General features: G+C 39.9%; 1 protein-coding gene across 1 annotated transcript in view; it reads right to left on the bottom strand.

The window, feature by feature from the left end:
- LOC137295934 (leucine-rich repeat serine/threonine-protein kinase 2-like) overlaps positions 1-14,374 on the bottom strand; it is a 187,241-nt gene that overhangs the window by 151,001 nt on the left and 21,866 nt on the right. The window contains exons 7-18 of the mRNA XM_067827524.1: positions 9,502-9,630; positions 8,934-9,056; positions 8,452-8,555; positions 7,813-7,898; positions 7,166-7,272; positions 6,389-6,518; positions 5,113-5,246; positions 4,795-4,923; positions 3,629-3,709; positions 1,608-1,750; positions 991-1,108; positions 50-150 (exon numbers count right to left, since the gene is read on the bottom strand). Coding sequence (XP_067683625.1) covers positions 50-150; positions 991-1,108; positions 1,608-1,750; positions 3,629-3,709; positions 4,795-4,923; positions 5,113-5,246; positions 6,389-6,518; positions 7,166-7,272; positions 7,813-7,898; positions 8,452-8,555; positions 8,934-9,056; positions 9,502-9,630 — 1,385 coding nt within the window. The remainder of the gene's footprint in view (positions 1-49; positions 151-990; positions 1,109-1,607; positions 1,751-3,628; positions 3,710-4,794; positions 4,924-5,112; positions 5,247-6,388; positions 6,519-7,165; positions 7,273-7,812; positions 7,899-8,451; positions 8,556-8,933; positions 9,057-9,501; positions 9,631-14,374) is intronic.

Raw genomic sequence — 14,374 nt, 5'->3', positions numbered from 1 at the left:
CCTTTTAACAAAAGCACAAAACCACTTTGGATTCTGATATCAGACTTACAGCAAGAAATCCATTTTTGCAAGCACAGAGCAACATTCTTGACTTGAAGTTCTGGACACAGCCAATCACAAACAAGCACTCGCTGGCCAGATCATGCAGACCTGTAAGTACAATGGCCAGAAGCCTTCCACATGTCAGTGCCCTCAAATAAATCACAAGAGTATTATTACATCTCCGAACCTCACACATCACGAAAATCTCCGAACCTCACACATCACGAAAGCATGACAAAACAAAATTTCATCAAACTATCTACCTCCGAAAAACAAGACACATTATAGAAAGGGTGTTAAGAAAGTCCTATAACAATAGCAGACATTACAGCAAGTGAGGGAGGGGCTCTGGCTTGAGACAGTCAATCATTTGCTAACAAATATAAAGATGTACTACAGTAATACACATGAAACAGTTCACCATATTAAACAGTTTCTCAAAGACAGCTATAGGTCAACCAGAATCGTTTCCAGTAGAGAAATACAGACCAATTCCATTATGAAGAAGGGTCATAATAACAAGAATAAAGCTGCAAAACTATTCCTAAATAATGAGAAATTTCTTCAAGCAGAGAAAATATATGATACTGACTAAATTCTTCATTGTGTCCCTTACTGTTTTAGGAAGATGACACATGACCTCAAACTTAGCGCTTCATCTTAACATATTTCAGAAGCTTACACACTGAATCTCTTGTGACTGGGGGACTCATTTCATACTTTGGTGATATGAGAATATTTTGAAGAAATAATCTTCTCTCCAAAAAGCTAAAAATAAATACCATGTCCTTAAAACAAAATCATTCACTGTACCAGATGGTGTGAAAATATATCGTCTCTCTCCAAAACATGTTTTGGCCCCTTTCAGCTGTGACTATCAAAATCATATTTAAATGACTCATGCCACAACAATGACCCAATAAGCACATTATAGTGTCTGTCACTTACCTTGGTCAGCATCAAAGTTTTCAAGAATACGGAATAGAACTTCATGACAGTCTTTATTGACAAGGACTTCGCTCATACGGTGGCTTTTCTCGGCCAGAATCTGCATGGCGACCACAGCCTGTGAAACATGAAACAAAGATTAGCCGCAAACATCAGTACATGGAAATTGTTCAACACTTGGTGCCATGTAGCCTTTCCTAAATAAATAAAAATAGTTGCATATGAAATGTTGTGAGCCCATACTGTATGTATGGGTAGAAAAAAACACCACAAGCATGAAATACAAAGAGGTGCAATGCAGGTTTACTAAGAACTTTGGATCACAAAAGTGCATTTAGTATAACCAGATATACATCATGATTAATAAGTCAAGCTACAAAATCCTTTCCAGTTTAAGTCATTTGACAAATCACTGCTATAACTCAGATTATCAATAAAGAGGGCGCCATTTTCAAAACAATTGCACAGATCAATACTAATGGTGTCGGTCATTGGATTGCATGGTTCACTCTAAATTGGTTACTGACAGCTCATTCCAATGTGCAAAGATAAACAGAAAAATGAAACAAATATGGATGCTGAGTATCTGGTCCCAACTAAGCAGATAGTGATGGTACCTCTCTCTGGATGCTGATGTTGTCCGAGTGTCCAGCCATAACACTGCTGATGGCGTCTGCCAACATCTCGCATGTCACTAGAGATGACACCAGCTTAGTGTCTGCCAAGATCTGAACCAAGATGAGAGCCTTCTTCTGGATATCTGGAACAATTGATGACGAAACATCCTTATCTATCCAAGTATTGTCTCCAGGATGAAATCCTTGACCACAGACTTACTCTTAGATCCTGAATACACACAATTTTGACAGAAACAAATAATTCCTCTAATTTGAACAATTATTTGACGCCCAAATAGGAAGGTAGATACTGAACATGAGGAAATCTAGTCTTCCTTCATTTAGTGCTTTAGCACCAAAAGCTTAAAAGGCTGAGCAGAAGGGAAAATGGAACAGGATCAGGGAATGTGAGACAGAGTACTGACCCCAGACATCATCCTCGTTTATGCAGGGTATTTCCTGTAGTCTTTTAGGATAAATACCCTCAACCCATGGATGAAGAAGGTCACTGAATGCAATTCCACATCACCGTCAGTTAACAAGGGTAGTTTTTCTCCAATGTATTAGTAAATGTTACTGACTTATGAATTACAAAGCTCTTTGATTGCTACCATTTTATCAAACCCACATACTTACATACTTTTTTCTCCAATGTAATTCAGCTTTAATATCACTCTCACAATTCATTCCAAAAATATCCAATCAAAATGTACTTGTAAAGATTACAAAAGAAGTTGACCAGTGCTGCTCAATGTAGCAGACTCAGTTTGGTTTTACAAGGGGAAAACATTATACACACTGTGGTGGCATGTGGTCATGTGCGTGTGGTCAGGTGTTAAGCAACACTGGGCGTGGAGAGTCCTTGGATGACTGGCCGTGTTTGTCAGCTTGACACATCAAAGTTTCTAGAGATATGTGGTTTTACCATAGGCAAGTGTGTTCACCTGCAAGTGTGTCCAAACCTGCCTCTGTTCACCCAGCAGAAAATGGGTACCAGGTGGGATAAGTCATGTAACCTTTAACCTTCTACCATCTCACAGGCATCTTGGGTTATCCAGTGTAATGATAATGAGATTGTTTGGGCACTTCAAGCATGCACTGTGCAGGGATACATGCGCATGCTAGATGACTATTACTATTACCCATGTGGGGAATCTACCCTGGGTCTCAGGCACACAAAGGGGCCACAGGGGAATCTACCCTGGTTCTCAGGCACACAAAGGGGCCACAGGGGAATCTACCCTGGGTCTCAGACACACAAAGTGGCCACAAGGGAATCTACCCTGGTTCTCAGGCATAGGAAGTGTCCATAGGTGAATCTACCCTGGGTCTCAGGCACACAAAGTGGCCACAGGGGAATCTACCCTTGGTCTCTGGCACACAAAGTGGCCACAGGTGAATCTACCCTGGTTCTCAGGCACACAAAGTGGCCACAAGGGAATCTACCCTGGGTCTCAGGCACACAAAGTGGCCACAAGGGAATCTACCCTTGGTCTCAGGCACACGAAGTGTCCACAGGTGAATCTACCCTGGGTCTCAGGCACACAAAAAGGTCAAAGGGGAATCTACCCTGGGTCTCAGGCACACAAAGTGGCCACAGGTGAATCTACCCTGGGTCTCAAGCACACAAAGTGGTCAAAGGGGAATCTACCATTCCCTGGGTCTCAGGCACATGAAGTGGCCACAGGGGAATCTACCCTGGGTCTCAGGCACACGAAGTGGCCACAGATGAATCTACCCTGGGTCTCAGGCATACGAAGTGAATACTTCAGCCTCTTAGGGCCCTACTTGATTGATTACTATGGAGTATACATTAGCTATGACAGTGAATGTGCTCCAGCTATCACTGGATTCCTGGATTCAAACCACAGACATCCTGATCACAAGCTGGAAACTTGCCAACAGTCCCTCACTGATTTACCAATGGAAGTATTTTTCTTTCAAAATATTATGAACACTTTTAAAAAATCCAATATGAGGACCTATATGAAAAACAAATACTAAGCAAAATATGAACTTACTGTCATTGTTGGAGTATTTCTGGAGACTGCGGATCACCTTCTGTACAACGTCCAAAGAATTCAGGATATCAGCTCCGCTTGCTGGAAATGAGAAAACAAAACAGCATTCACAAAAAGATTTACAAATACAAAAGGGCATACGGGTATTCAAAATAACAGGAAACATTTCCTGTCAGAAATTAATATTCTTGGTGGTCTATTTTGATATATTTGGTAATTACAATGTAGATGATCGTTTAATGAAGTTACATAACAATAACTGAAGTAAAATCAATTTAATGACAGTAACTATAAATAGATAATTCAACCCCACTTCCTTCATCGGCCCAGTGGCCGTGTGGTAGAGGGTCTGCCTAAAAATCTGAAAGGTGCAGTTCCAGTCTTGCTTTGGAAAACATATGCAATTTGAACATAATCTTGAATGATATACTTTAAAGGATTTCAAACACTCAACTATCATTTGAATATTGACGTTCATACAGAGTTAGGAAAACATTATTACAAAAAGTAAAAAGAGTGAGTGAGTGAGTTCAGTTTTACGCCGCTTTTAGCAATATTCCAGCAATAAAATGGGCTTCACACATTGTTCCCATGTGGGGAATTGAACGCGGGTCTTTGGCGTGACGAGCGAAAGCTTGAACCACTAGGCTACCCCACCGCCCCACCTGGGAAGAGGTCATACTAAAAACACAAAAACCTCAAATTTGGTTATTCTGGAAAAACAAGAGATGGCCTAATATACAGAAAGAAGCACACTCCAGACTTACATATCTCTGTAACCCTTTGGGTGTGTTTGTCCTACCCATACATAGGTTTTCATGTCCATGATACTGAACAGTACAAGTAATCCCGAGAAACCCTGCTACAAACTGCTTCCATTTTGAGTACAAGGAGATGGTGGAGTAGCCTTGTGGTCAAAGGACTCCTGCAGCTGAGCTACGTTCAATTCCCCATATGGGGTCAAAGTGTGAAGCCCATTTCTGGTGTCCTCCACCATGATATTGCTGGAATATTGCCAAAACACACATAAACCAAACTCACTCATTCATATCCATAAGAGAGAAGTCCCAGGAAAGCAGTGTGAAAGCTTCCAGGGGGTTAACACCATTTCCTGGCTGTTTAAATGTACAATGTGTAGACCAGGTTTCTGGTTTTATGACACATACCTGCTCCACCCAGAACTGCCAGTGCTTCAATGCCAGCCTCTTGGAGGATTTCATTTTCAGGAAACATTTCCATAGCAACAAGGATTCTTTTGTGGATTTTTTTCAGAAAACAAAGATGCCGAAACACATCTGAAAAAAAATGTTTCAACATAGATTCTAATGTCATTGTCAAGCAAGTGGTGACGATGTCGAAATGTCGCCTATACAGAATAAAGAAGTTGTACATCCATAAAGATAGTCCTCATTCTTAAACTCCTCTATTTGTGGAATGCCAGTGAAAAAATAACAAACCATGACCTGATCAATTTGAATACTCACCCACATCTGCTAGACAAGCTACAGTGCTAATTGCTTCACTCTGAACGTTTGTGTCATTTTGGAAATTCCGTAGAATTTGAGTTAAATAGATGAGCGTCTTGTCTTGTTCTGATATGGCTTGTTTGTGCTCATCACTGAAAAGAAAACATTTACAGTCAGTAGAAATAAAATACTTTAGAGCAAAACTTCAGTTTTACAAACACATTCGAAAGAGATTGAATGAGTATGGTCTTACACCACTTCTAGCAATATTCCAGCAACATCATGGCAGGGGACATCAGAAATGGCCTTCAAACATTGTACCCATGTGGGGCATCAAACTTAGATCTTTGGTGTGATGAGCGAACAGTTTAACCACTAGGCTACCCCACCACCACCATACAATCAAGAATGTTTTGTAGCACTGACAGATAAAGGTGTTTCTCATCTAATAAGGATGGTGGAATAGCCACGTTGTTAAGGTTTTCGTCATCACTCCAACAATCCAAGATTGATGCCCTGTATGGATACAATGTGTGAAGCACATTTCTAATAGAGTAATCCTCCACTGTATTGCTGGAATATTGGTAAAACTGACTAAAATCATATTCACTCAGTTACTTATTATCTCAGGTGTTAATACTAACTACCAATACACAAAACATCCTCCATCTGAAGTCACTCTGAAGTACATTTCATGAACTCTGAAATATAAAATAACTCACAAGTCAACATTAGCTTATCAGAAAGCAGCTCCGTCAATCTTTAAGGGATCAGTTTCAAACTGCAACTTCTGTTCCAAACTACACTTTGAAGATCCTTTCAAAAAAGTTCTCATTTAAAGTTGACACCCGAAAAATAATCATTATGAAATGTCTAAGAGATTGATGAGAATGTATTTCAGTACTTCTCATGGTGTACTTTGGAGATACTTATCTCAGAATCAAGAGACAGACTGCCATTATGAAAGAATCTGTCAAATGAACTGTAACTGTCATTCAAAACATCACTGTCAATATTGTGAAGGTTGAATGATAATGTGATAACATCCATCCATCCATCCATCCATCCATCCATCCATCCATCCATCCATCCACACACATAGTGCTAGTTTCTGGCATATGCCACTCAAAAGCCCTGGAAATGAGTCTGATGCTAACGATTATGTCTGACAATGATGCTATTGTCTTGTGTCTGATAATGTTTTGAACTAGGGTCTGATAATGATCTACATTACATAGGTTTGACAATGATATTAACAGGGTCTGATAATGACATTGCTATGTTGCTGACATACTGGAAGATACTCAGTCCACGCAATGCACGACAAGCAGCTGCCATGGCAGCAGCATCTGGGAGGTGGACAGCTACGCCCTCAAGGACAGCGATGTGGGCGTTCTTCTCCATTAGACACTTGCACAGTCCATCTGGAACATACACCAAAATTCCACATATAGACAGCCAAGTACATCTGACAATAAATTCATGTTTGATGTAGATCAGGTGATACTTTTGTTGCAGGATCTACCTACTCTTCCTACAAATGTCCCAAACTGATATACTGGTAGCACAAAGGTACTTATGTGAGAGGCAGCTGATACTGTGTCATCACCTATGGAGAAGATCATTACTTATTCTACCATCTAGGACTGAGAGTCAGTATGGTTTTACTCTGATTGCAGCAATAATCCAGCAATATCATGGCTTAGAAGACCACAAGAATGGGCTTCTCACATTGTACCCATTTGAGAAAACAAACACGGGTCTTTGGCATGATGAGCATATACTTTTAACCAAAAGGTTAACACACCACCCCTTGTTTTCTGAGAGTAAGAATACTGAGTGAAGAACATATATGAAGTTTTTGTGATTATCTTTCCCTACTTTCCCTACCAGCTAAGTTTCCAATATATTGCAGTATGTATAGCAATATTTGTATCTGAATTGCAACATGCTGAAATACAATTAATTTGTCAATCCACAGCCATATTATCAACCAATGGAAAATGTCCAGTGTCACAGTGAGATGAATAGCAATAATAGGGATAGTCAAGTAAGTGGTAAAATTAATCACCATTATCAGCAGTAAGATGGTAGAAGGCGTTACATGCTGCAGTGAAGACAGCCAGCTCCCTCCGCCCCATCAACACAGCTCCCAGACACAGTGTGTGCAGGGGGTCCCTGAAACAGTCAAACTCAGGCTCACACACCAGCTCGCTCTGCCCCGTTAACACAGCTCCCAGGCACAGCATATGCAGGGGGCCCTGAAACAGTCAAACGCAGGCTGACACACCAGCTCCCTGCCCCCATCAACACAGCTCCCAGACACAGTGTGTGCAGGGGGTCCCTGAAACAGTCAAACTCAGGCTGACACACCAGCTCCCTCTGCCCTGTCAACACAGTTCCCAGACACAGTGTGTGCAGGGGGCCCTGAACCAGTCAAACACAGGCTCACACACCAGTTCCCTCCGTCCTATCAACACAACTCCCAGACATAGTGTGTGCAAGAGCCCCTGAAACAGTCAAACACATGTTCACCACTCACCACTCTCTCTTCACCTCATCTGACACTCTCAGTTTTAAGGCAAAACTCAGTGCACTGTGCAAAGCATAATGTCCTAGATCTGAAGCACAAACTGTAGATCATGGGTTCAAGTCCCAGGTTCAGACTCATAAAGGTTCCAGGTTTGTTAGCTGTTTGATACTTTTTGAGCTACTCACTGTTTGAGTTCCGAGCTCTCACCAATCCACATGTAGGCTTCTGACTTACAGGCCAACAGTTCACACAGTGCTAGACAACCAGCTTCCTGGAAAACATAAAGACAAGCAGTATAAACCATGACAAATTGGGCTGGTGGAGTAGCCTAATGGTTCGCTCCTCAGGCTGAAGTTCTGAGTTCCATTCTACTATGGTGTCCTTGACTGTGATATTGATGGAATATTGCTAGAAGCAGTGTAAAAGCAAACCCAACTTACTTACTCATAATATTGAATCACAGACACAAAACTTACACAAAATGTCTTTGTAAGTAGGTTCTGATATATCTATTTTTATTTGTAATGGGCTTTTTTCATTACCTCAGAAAAGGTCATGGTCAAGATCAGACCAGGGGCAAGTGCTATTATCTAAGCCAGTTTTTTATCAGTCATGGATCAATAAATGAAAGTCAATAAAACTTTACATGGAAAAATGTTTTCATTCTAAAAGTGTATATATCATTGACAACAACAAAAATGTAACAGTGTAACAATATGGCTAGACAATGATATCTATGCAATACAATTTGTTTCTAGATACAGAACTTTCATGAAAACAGCTTTTAAAAGAGAGAGGAGGAGGTATTATGTGCTTCTACTGACCTGCACTGCTGGACAGTCCATGAGTTTGGACATGCCCATATAGATGACCTTGAGCCACTGGAAGGCCATGTCCATTGTGCAGTTGTCCTCAAACAAAGCCATGGCTGAAACAGGTATTCAGAGTTGTATTATTCATTAACACCTACAATGTATGACATTCTGATTAAACTAAATGAACCAGTAATGCAGATTATATATACAAAAAGCTGCCTTACCATCCAAGACCTTTTTTTCTGAATATTATTAGTGACTGTTCTTAATTTAAGAATCGGGATAAATTTTATGGAGAAGCATCGACAATGTTAATTACCTCCCCTTCCCCTACAATTCATGTACAAAGTAATTGACACTACCTGCATCTTATGTACAAAATTGCTGATCTCCTCCATAGTACAAAACTGATGACCCCCACTACCTTCTGAGAACAAAAATGGGTGACCCCCTTTAAAATCATCATCACCCCACCAACTGCTAGCACCCACCTGCCATCCGGAACATGTGGAGTCCTGCCACCTGGATGGTCTCATTGGCTGGCTTCCCCAGCATCACCGGAACCAGGGAGTCTTTGATGAACCCAGTCTGAACCGCAGATGCCACCACTTTGGCTGGCGAGGAGGAAACAGTATCATAGTGACAGAAAGGTGATGGTCAGAATACACCAGTGTTTTCACTGATTCCTCATTGACACAAGTTAAAAAAAAGGCTCCTGTGGGAAATACTTTGTTTTCCAGACATCAAAGGGATAAATGACTATCAACATTTGGTTTTCTCTTTGGAGTTCTGGAGGTGGCGAAATAAACTTCTTGAATGTCTCCATGTTATGTAATTTTGTGCAATATTGTATGAACATGGGCCAGAGGCCAACATTCTTCATGAATAAAGAAGATTAATATATTGATCATGTTCTTGAGGTGATATTTCCCTGCACTTCTTACAGCAATCTATAAATCTGTAAGCCTAAGGACATTAAACATTTATGTATTTATCTGAAATAGCACGTATAATATCAACTGGGTGAATATTAAATAAATGACCAGATTGCCTTGTTACCATCTTTGAACATCAGGTGCAGTAGCTTGAGGCTGGCCTCCAGGATGTCCTCATTGCCGATGTCAATCTTCACATATGGCATGATCTTCATGTGGATTAAGTCCTCCTCTAGAATGTTACACAGGCGATCTGGAGCAAACAGAAGGACATAGATGCACAGGGAACTGCAGTATGTTATAAAAAACATGTTCCATGGAGGATTGGACAAGTAGCAAAGAGAACTGAATCATGTGACATACAGGACTGGACCATGTGACACAGAACACTGGACCACATGACAGAGGACTGGAGCAGTTACACAAAGGACTGGAGCATGTGACAAAGAGAACATGACCATGTGGGACAGAGGACAGAACCATGTGACACAGAGGCCTGGATCATGTGACGTAGAGGACTGAACCATATGACACAGAGGAAAGGACCATGTGACAGTTGTCAGACTGAACCATGTGACAGAAGACTGGACCATGTGACAGAGGACTGGACCATGTGACATAAAGGACTGGACCATGTTACAGAGGACTGAACCATGTTACAGAGGACTGAACCATGTGACATGCAGGACTGGACTAAGTGGCACAGAGGAAATGAGTGCTGTTTTACCAAGGAATCAGGACTTAGCTTCATACATGGGATGATGTTACAGGACAGAAAAACTGAGTTACAAAATAGAACAGGAGGATGACAGTACATACAGCACCTGTGGACGATGTACACAGAAGATAGAGGATCAGGAGAAAAACCGGACAGGACTGTCAATTACATGAAATCGTAATACATGATACTCTGGTTTCCTGTGTCAAAATACTCAATTTCAATACATGTTAGTCTGTGAACAACTGCTTACAATTTCTGCATGTTCATTTGAATTAGAATGAGGATTACCACAGTGCATTAAACAAGACAGAAAACTTTTTTTTCACATATTTTTATAAGATAGAGAACTTATGAAAGTAAATCTTTGTAATATACAAGCAAAACTATCTTTAAAACACACTGTTGCTTGATTCACAGGCAAACTGTAGTGTACAGAGGGTTGAGCAACAGAGAGAAAATGATCAGCCAATTGCAAGTGAGCAAAGCAAGCAAAAGGTAGCAATGTATGTCCCTCACTTCAGTTCAAAAACTATTATTCATGTCAAAATGAAACATCGCCACCATGAAAGTTACACATCCATTTCCTCACTTGTTTGTGCTCTCAGATTTCCAATCCCATACTTAATAATTACTCAAGTGAAATATATTTTATTCAACATATGCACTACAGTTTGCTTGTGCTTGAATTGCCTGCAGATAAAGGGATGCAACTGAAGTTGAAAAGCTTCAAGGGTCGTGGGTGCCAAGCAATCTGAAGCCTCACAGTGAGTGAGTGAGTGAGTGAGTGAGTGAGTGAGTGAGTGAGTGAGTGAGTTTAGTTTTGTGTCGCACTCAGCAATACTCCAGCTATATGGCAGTGGTCTGGAAATAATCGAGTCTGGACCAGACAATCCAGTGATCAACAACATTAGCATCGATCTGCGCAATTTGGAACAAATGACTTATGTCAACCAAGTCAGCGAACCTGACCACCTGATCCCGTTAGTCGCCTCTTACGACAAGCACAGTCACCTCTTATGGTAATCATGAGTTGCTGAAGGCCTCCTCTACCTTGGGACCTTCAAGGGTAGAGCTTCACAATGACAGGCAGAGATGCATATATAGAGCATGATGTACATCAACATGCAGAACAAACACAATACAAGGATATGTTCTGTCCCAACATAATGGTGCTATGTGCCACAAAGGGAAGTCACTAATACAACACCTGAATGTGGCCAATTTATATTCCATTTGCTTTTCTCAAATTTGTAATTTAAGAATGAGTCAGCCTGTGAGAAGGGCTCCAGATAATTCTTCAACATCAGGAGTATGTATTCATTATTTTTTCCATTTAGTGGCACTGGAGAAACTTGAGTACCTGTCTTCATAGGTTCAAATTGATGGTCACATATATACTCAGGTTGGTCTGATCTTCATTACCAGTTGTCAGTGGAAGTCACAGTGGCTGAGCAGGCTATGGCAGCTGACTTTGTGTGCTGGCAATTAGGTGCTCTGAGGGTGCGGGTTCGAATCCCAGATGGGACTCAACCAAAAAAGTATTAGAGTTTGTACTTTACTAAGAAAGTGAAATCCCAAATATGACATACATTGCAGTTGTCACACTTCCATTTTGTAAAAGCTGCAGGGGCCAAGTGGTTAGATCACTGTCTTTGTGTGGTGGTGATTAGGCTCCTGACTCTGAGAGAGTGGGTTCGAATCCTGGAGGGGATTCCACCCAGGAACTGAAATCTGGACTTAACTAAGAAAGTGTCATCTCAAATACTACACGTTACATTTGACCACTGTCCAGATGGAACTAAGTTTTGATGTGACAGCAAATGAGACAAAACCACATATTGTAATGAGAAGTGATGTGTTAATTGACCTTTCAGACAATTAATCCAAAATTGATTTTTCGTGCTATATCTCAGTATCTCATGAAGTATTTGATTTGAAAAAATGTGATTTAATGTAGAGTTATGTGCTATATATATCTGAACAGGCAGCCATTTAAAACATAGCAATAAATGATAGTTAAAACCAAAACTATACTTTGGAGGGAAACTGTTAGTGGATGAGTTGCGTTTGACTGACGTGATGTGTTAGTGAGTATAGTTTTACGCCTCTTTTAGCTATATTCCAGAAATATCACTGTTGGGGACACCAGAAATGGGCTTCACACAAAATACCATGTGGGGACTCGAACCTGGGTCTTTGGCATGACGAGTAAACACTTAAACCACTAGCCTACCCTTCCAACACTCTTGGGAGGATAAATCTTTCCCCCATTTTGTCATATCACAAACATAATGATCCATCTTTATTATATTAAATTTCCATCTTTGACTGTTTTTTTTTTAAGATACATTTTTGATCTACAAAGATAACTGTATATTCAGTATAAAAAATTATTCATATATATTTCAGTGAAAGATATTTGACATTTGTATTTTTTCAATGCTTGCTACAAATAAACATGTCAAAACGGTTGGCAGAGCTATATAGTTAAATTAAATGACATCTAGCTGACTGCTTACAACTGCTCTCTAATCCAAAACCTTACTTTTCAGGTGCCAGCATGTCTCAAGAGGTGTGTCATTTTTCACATCGCATGCTTTTTTATGTCACCAGTGTTACTGGGTTGGAAAGGAATGCCATGTTGTTTACCTTTTGTTTGCATATGTGTACCAATTTTCATTTGATGCACATCTTGGGAAGCCTGTACCTTTTGATTCTAGTGAAAGAATAATTGGTTTAGAACGCATTTGTTGGTTGCACTGGTTGGTTTGTTGTTAAACACCAGCTTCTGACATAGTGACATTCCAGACATAATTTTGAGTTGGCATGTAACAGGGTGAGAAGCTGTAACAGCAAACACACTATTGTCAGTGATTTTGCATGTTCAGTCTGGAAATCTAGACCAAGGAGAGTGACTGCTGTACTAACTTCTTGTTTGTTCTTTAACGCCGCACTCAGCAGTATTCAAGCTAGGTGGCGATGGTCTGTAAATAATCAAGTCTGTCCCAGACAATCCAGTGATCAACATCATGAGCACTGTTCTACACAACTGAGATATTATTACATGTTGTAACCAAGTCAGTGAGCCTGACCCGATCCTGTTGGTCACCTCTTAAGACAAGCATTGGTAACTGAAGATGAACTTTAACTCAGGGCATGGTTTCTCAAAGCTCTCATAAGCCTTAGATCTCATGACTTTTCTCGTTGCATTCATACCTCCTATTTTGTAAAACAGGAAGTATGAACGCTACGAGAAAAGTTATGAGACCTTAGGTTTCCGAGAGTTTTGTGAAAGGGGGCCCTGATCTTCACAGAAAGACTTAGATCTGAATACAGATTCAGCATTCATTACATCTAAATTAAGTTAGAGACAAATAAATTCATGTGTTTGCTTTTAAAACAAGCCAATTCACAATATTGGTTCCAACAGTGAAGACCCGTTTAACATACTTGTAAAAGTTGGGACACTTAATTGGAAGTGATTTGGTATGTAATACCCATAAGTTAATCAGGTAGGTTTTATTTTCAAATTAAAGTTTGATGACATGATTGTTTTAGTTTTGATTGTTGTGTTGAAAGAAACATCATGGTACGTTTCCTCTCACATTTAACACCACTCGTGATATGCTTGTCATTACTTATTGACCAAGTTATTGCAAATATTCTTTATTTTCCATGGTAGTTTTTTCTGATAAATAAGCATGTAAATGTATGGTGTAAAAGAGTAAATAAGTTTAGTTGACACCACTCTTCAACCAATGACATAGCAGGGGACAAGAAATGGGCTTCACAGAGAGTAACCATTAGTGGATCTGAACCTGGGTCTTTGGCATGACAAGCAAACACCTTAACCACATGGCCACCCCTCCATCCCTGATGTAAAAGAAATGTTTGAGGACAAATTACTTTTTAGCACAAGAAGACTTGTATCATGACTTCCATTTCTATCAAAATCTAAATTTTCGAAACAGATCATACCATCTTTTTTAGTTATAAATAAAAACATTTTAAATTTTAATTTTCTTTGGTGTGTAACTCTTCACAGAAAACGATGTCACTAAAAACGCCCAGAATCCTGACTTTACAATATGTAACAGTAGTGACATATAATTCACTTAATATCTTTTCAAAATATATATATATAAATATACTAGGATTTATTAATGTTCAAAGTTCTCTGCCTTTACTCTAAAATATGTAACATATGTTATATTTGGGATTACACTTTCTTAGTAAAGTATAGATTCTAGTTTTTTTGTTGGATTCAGTCTCATCC

The sequence above is a fragment of the Haliotis asinina genome, chromosome 9 (genome assembly GCF_037392515.1).
Source record: "Haliotis asinina isolate JCU_RB_2024 chromosome 9, JCU_Hal_asi_v2, whole genome shotgun sequence".
Classification (NCBI taxonomy): domain Eukaryota; kingdom Metazoa; phylum Mollusca; class Gastropoda; order Lepetellida; family Haliotidae; genus Haliotis; species Haliotis asinina.
This window is presented reverse-complemented; position numbering and strand designations above follow the sequence as displayed.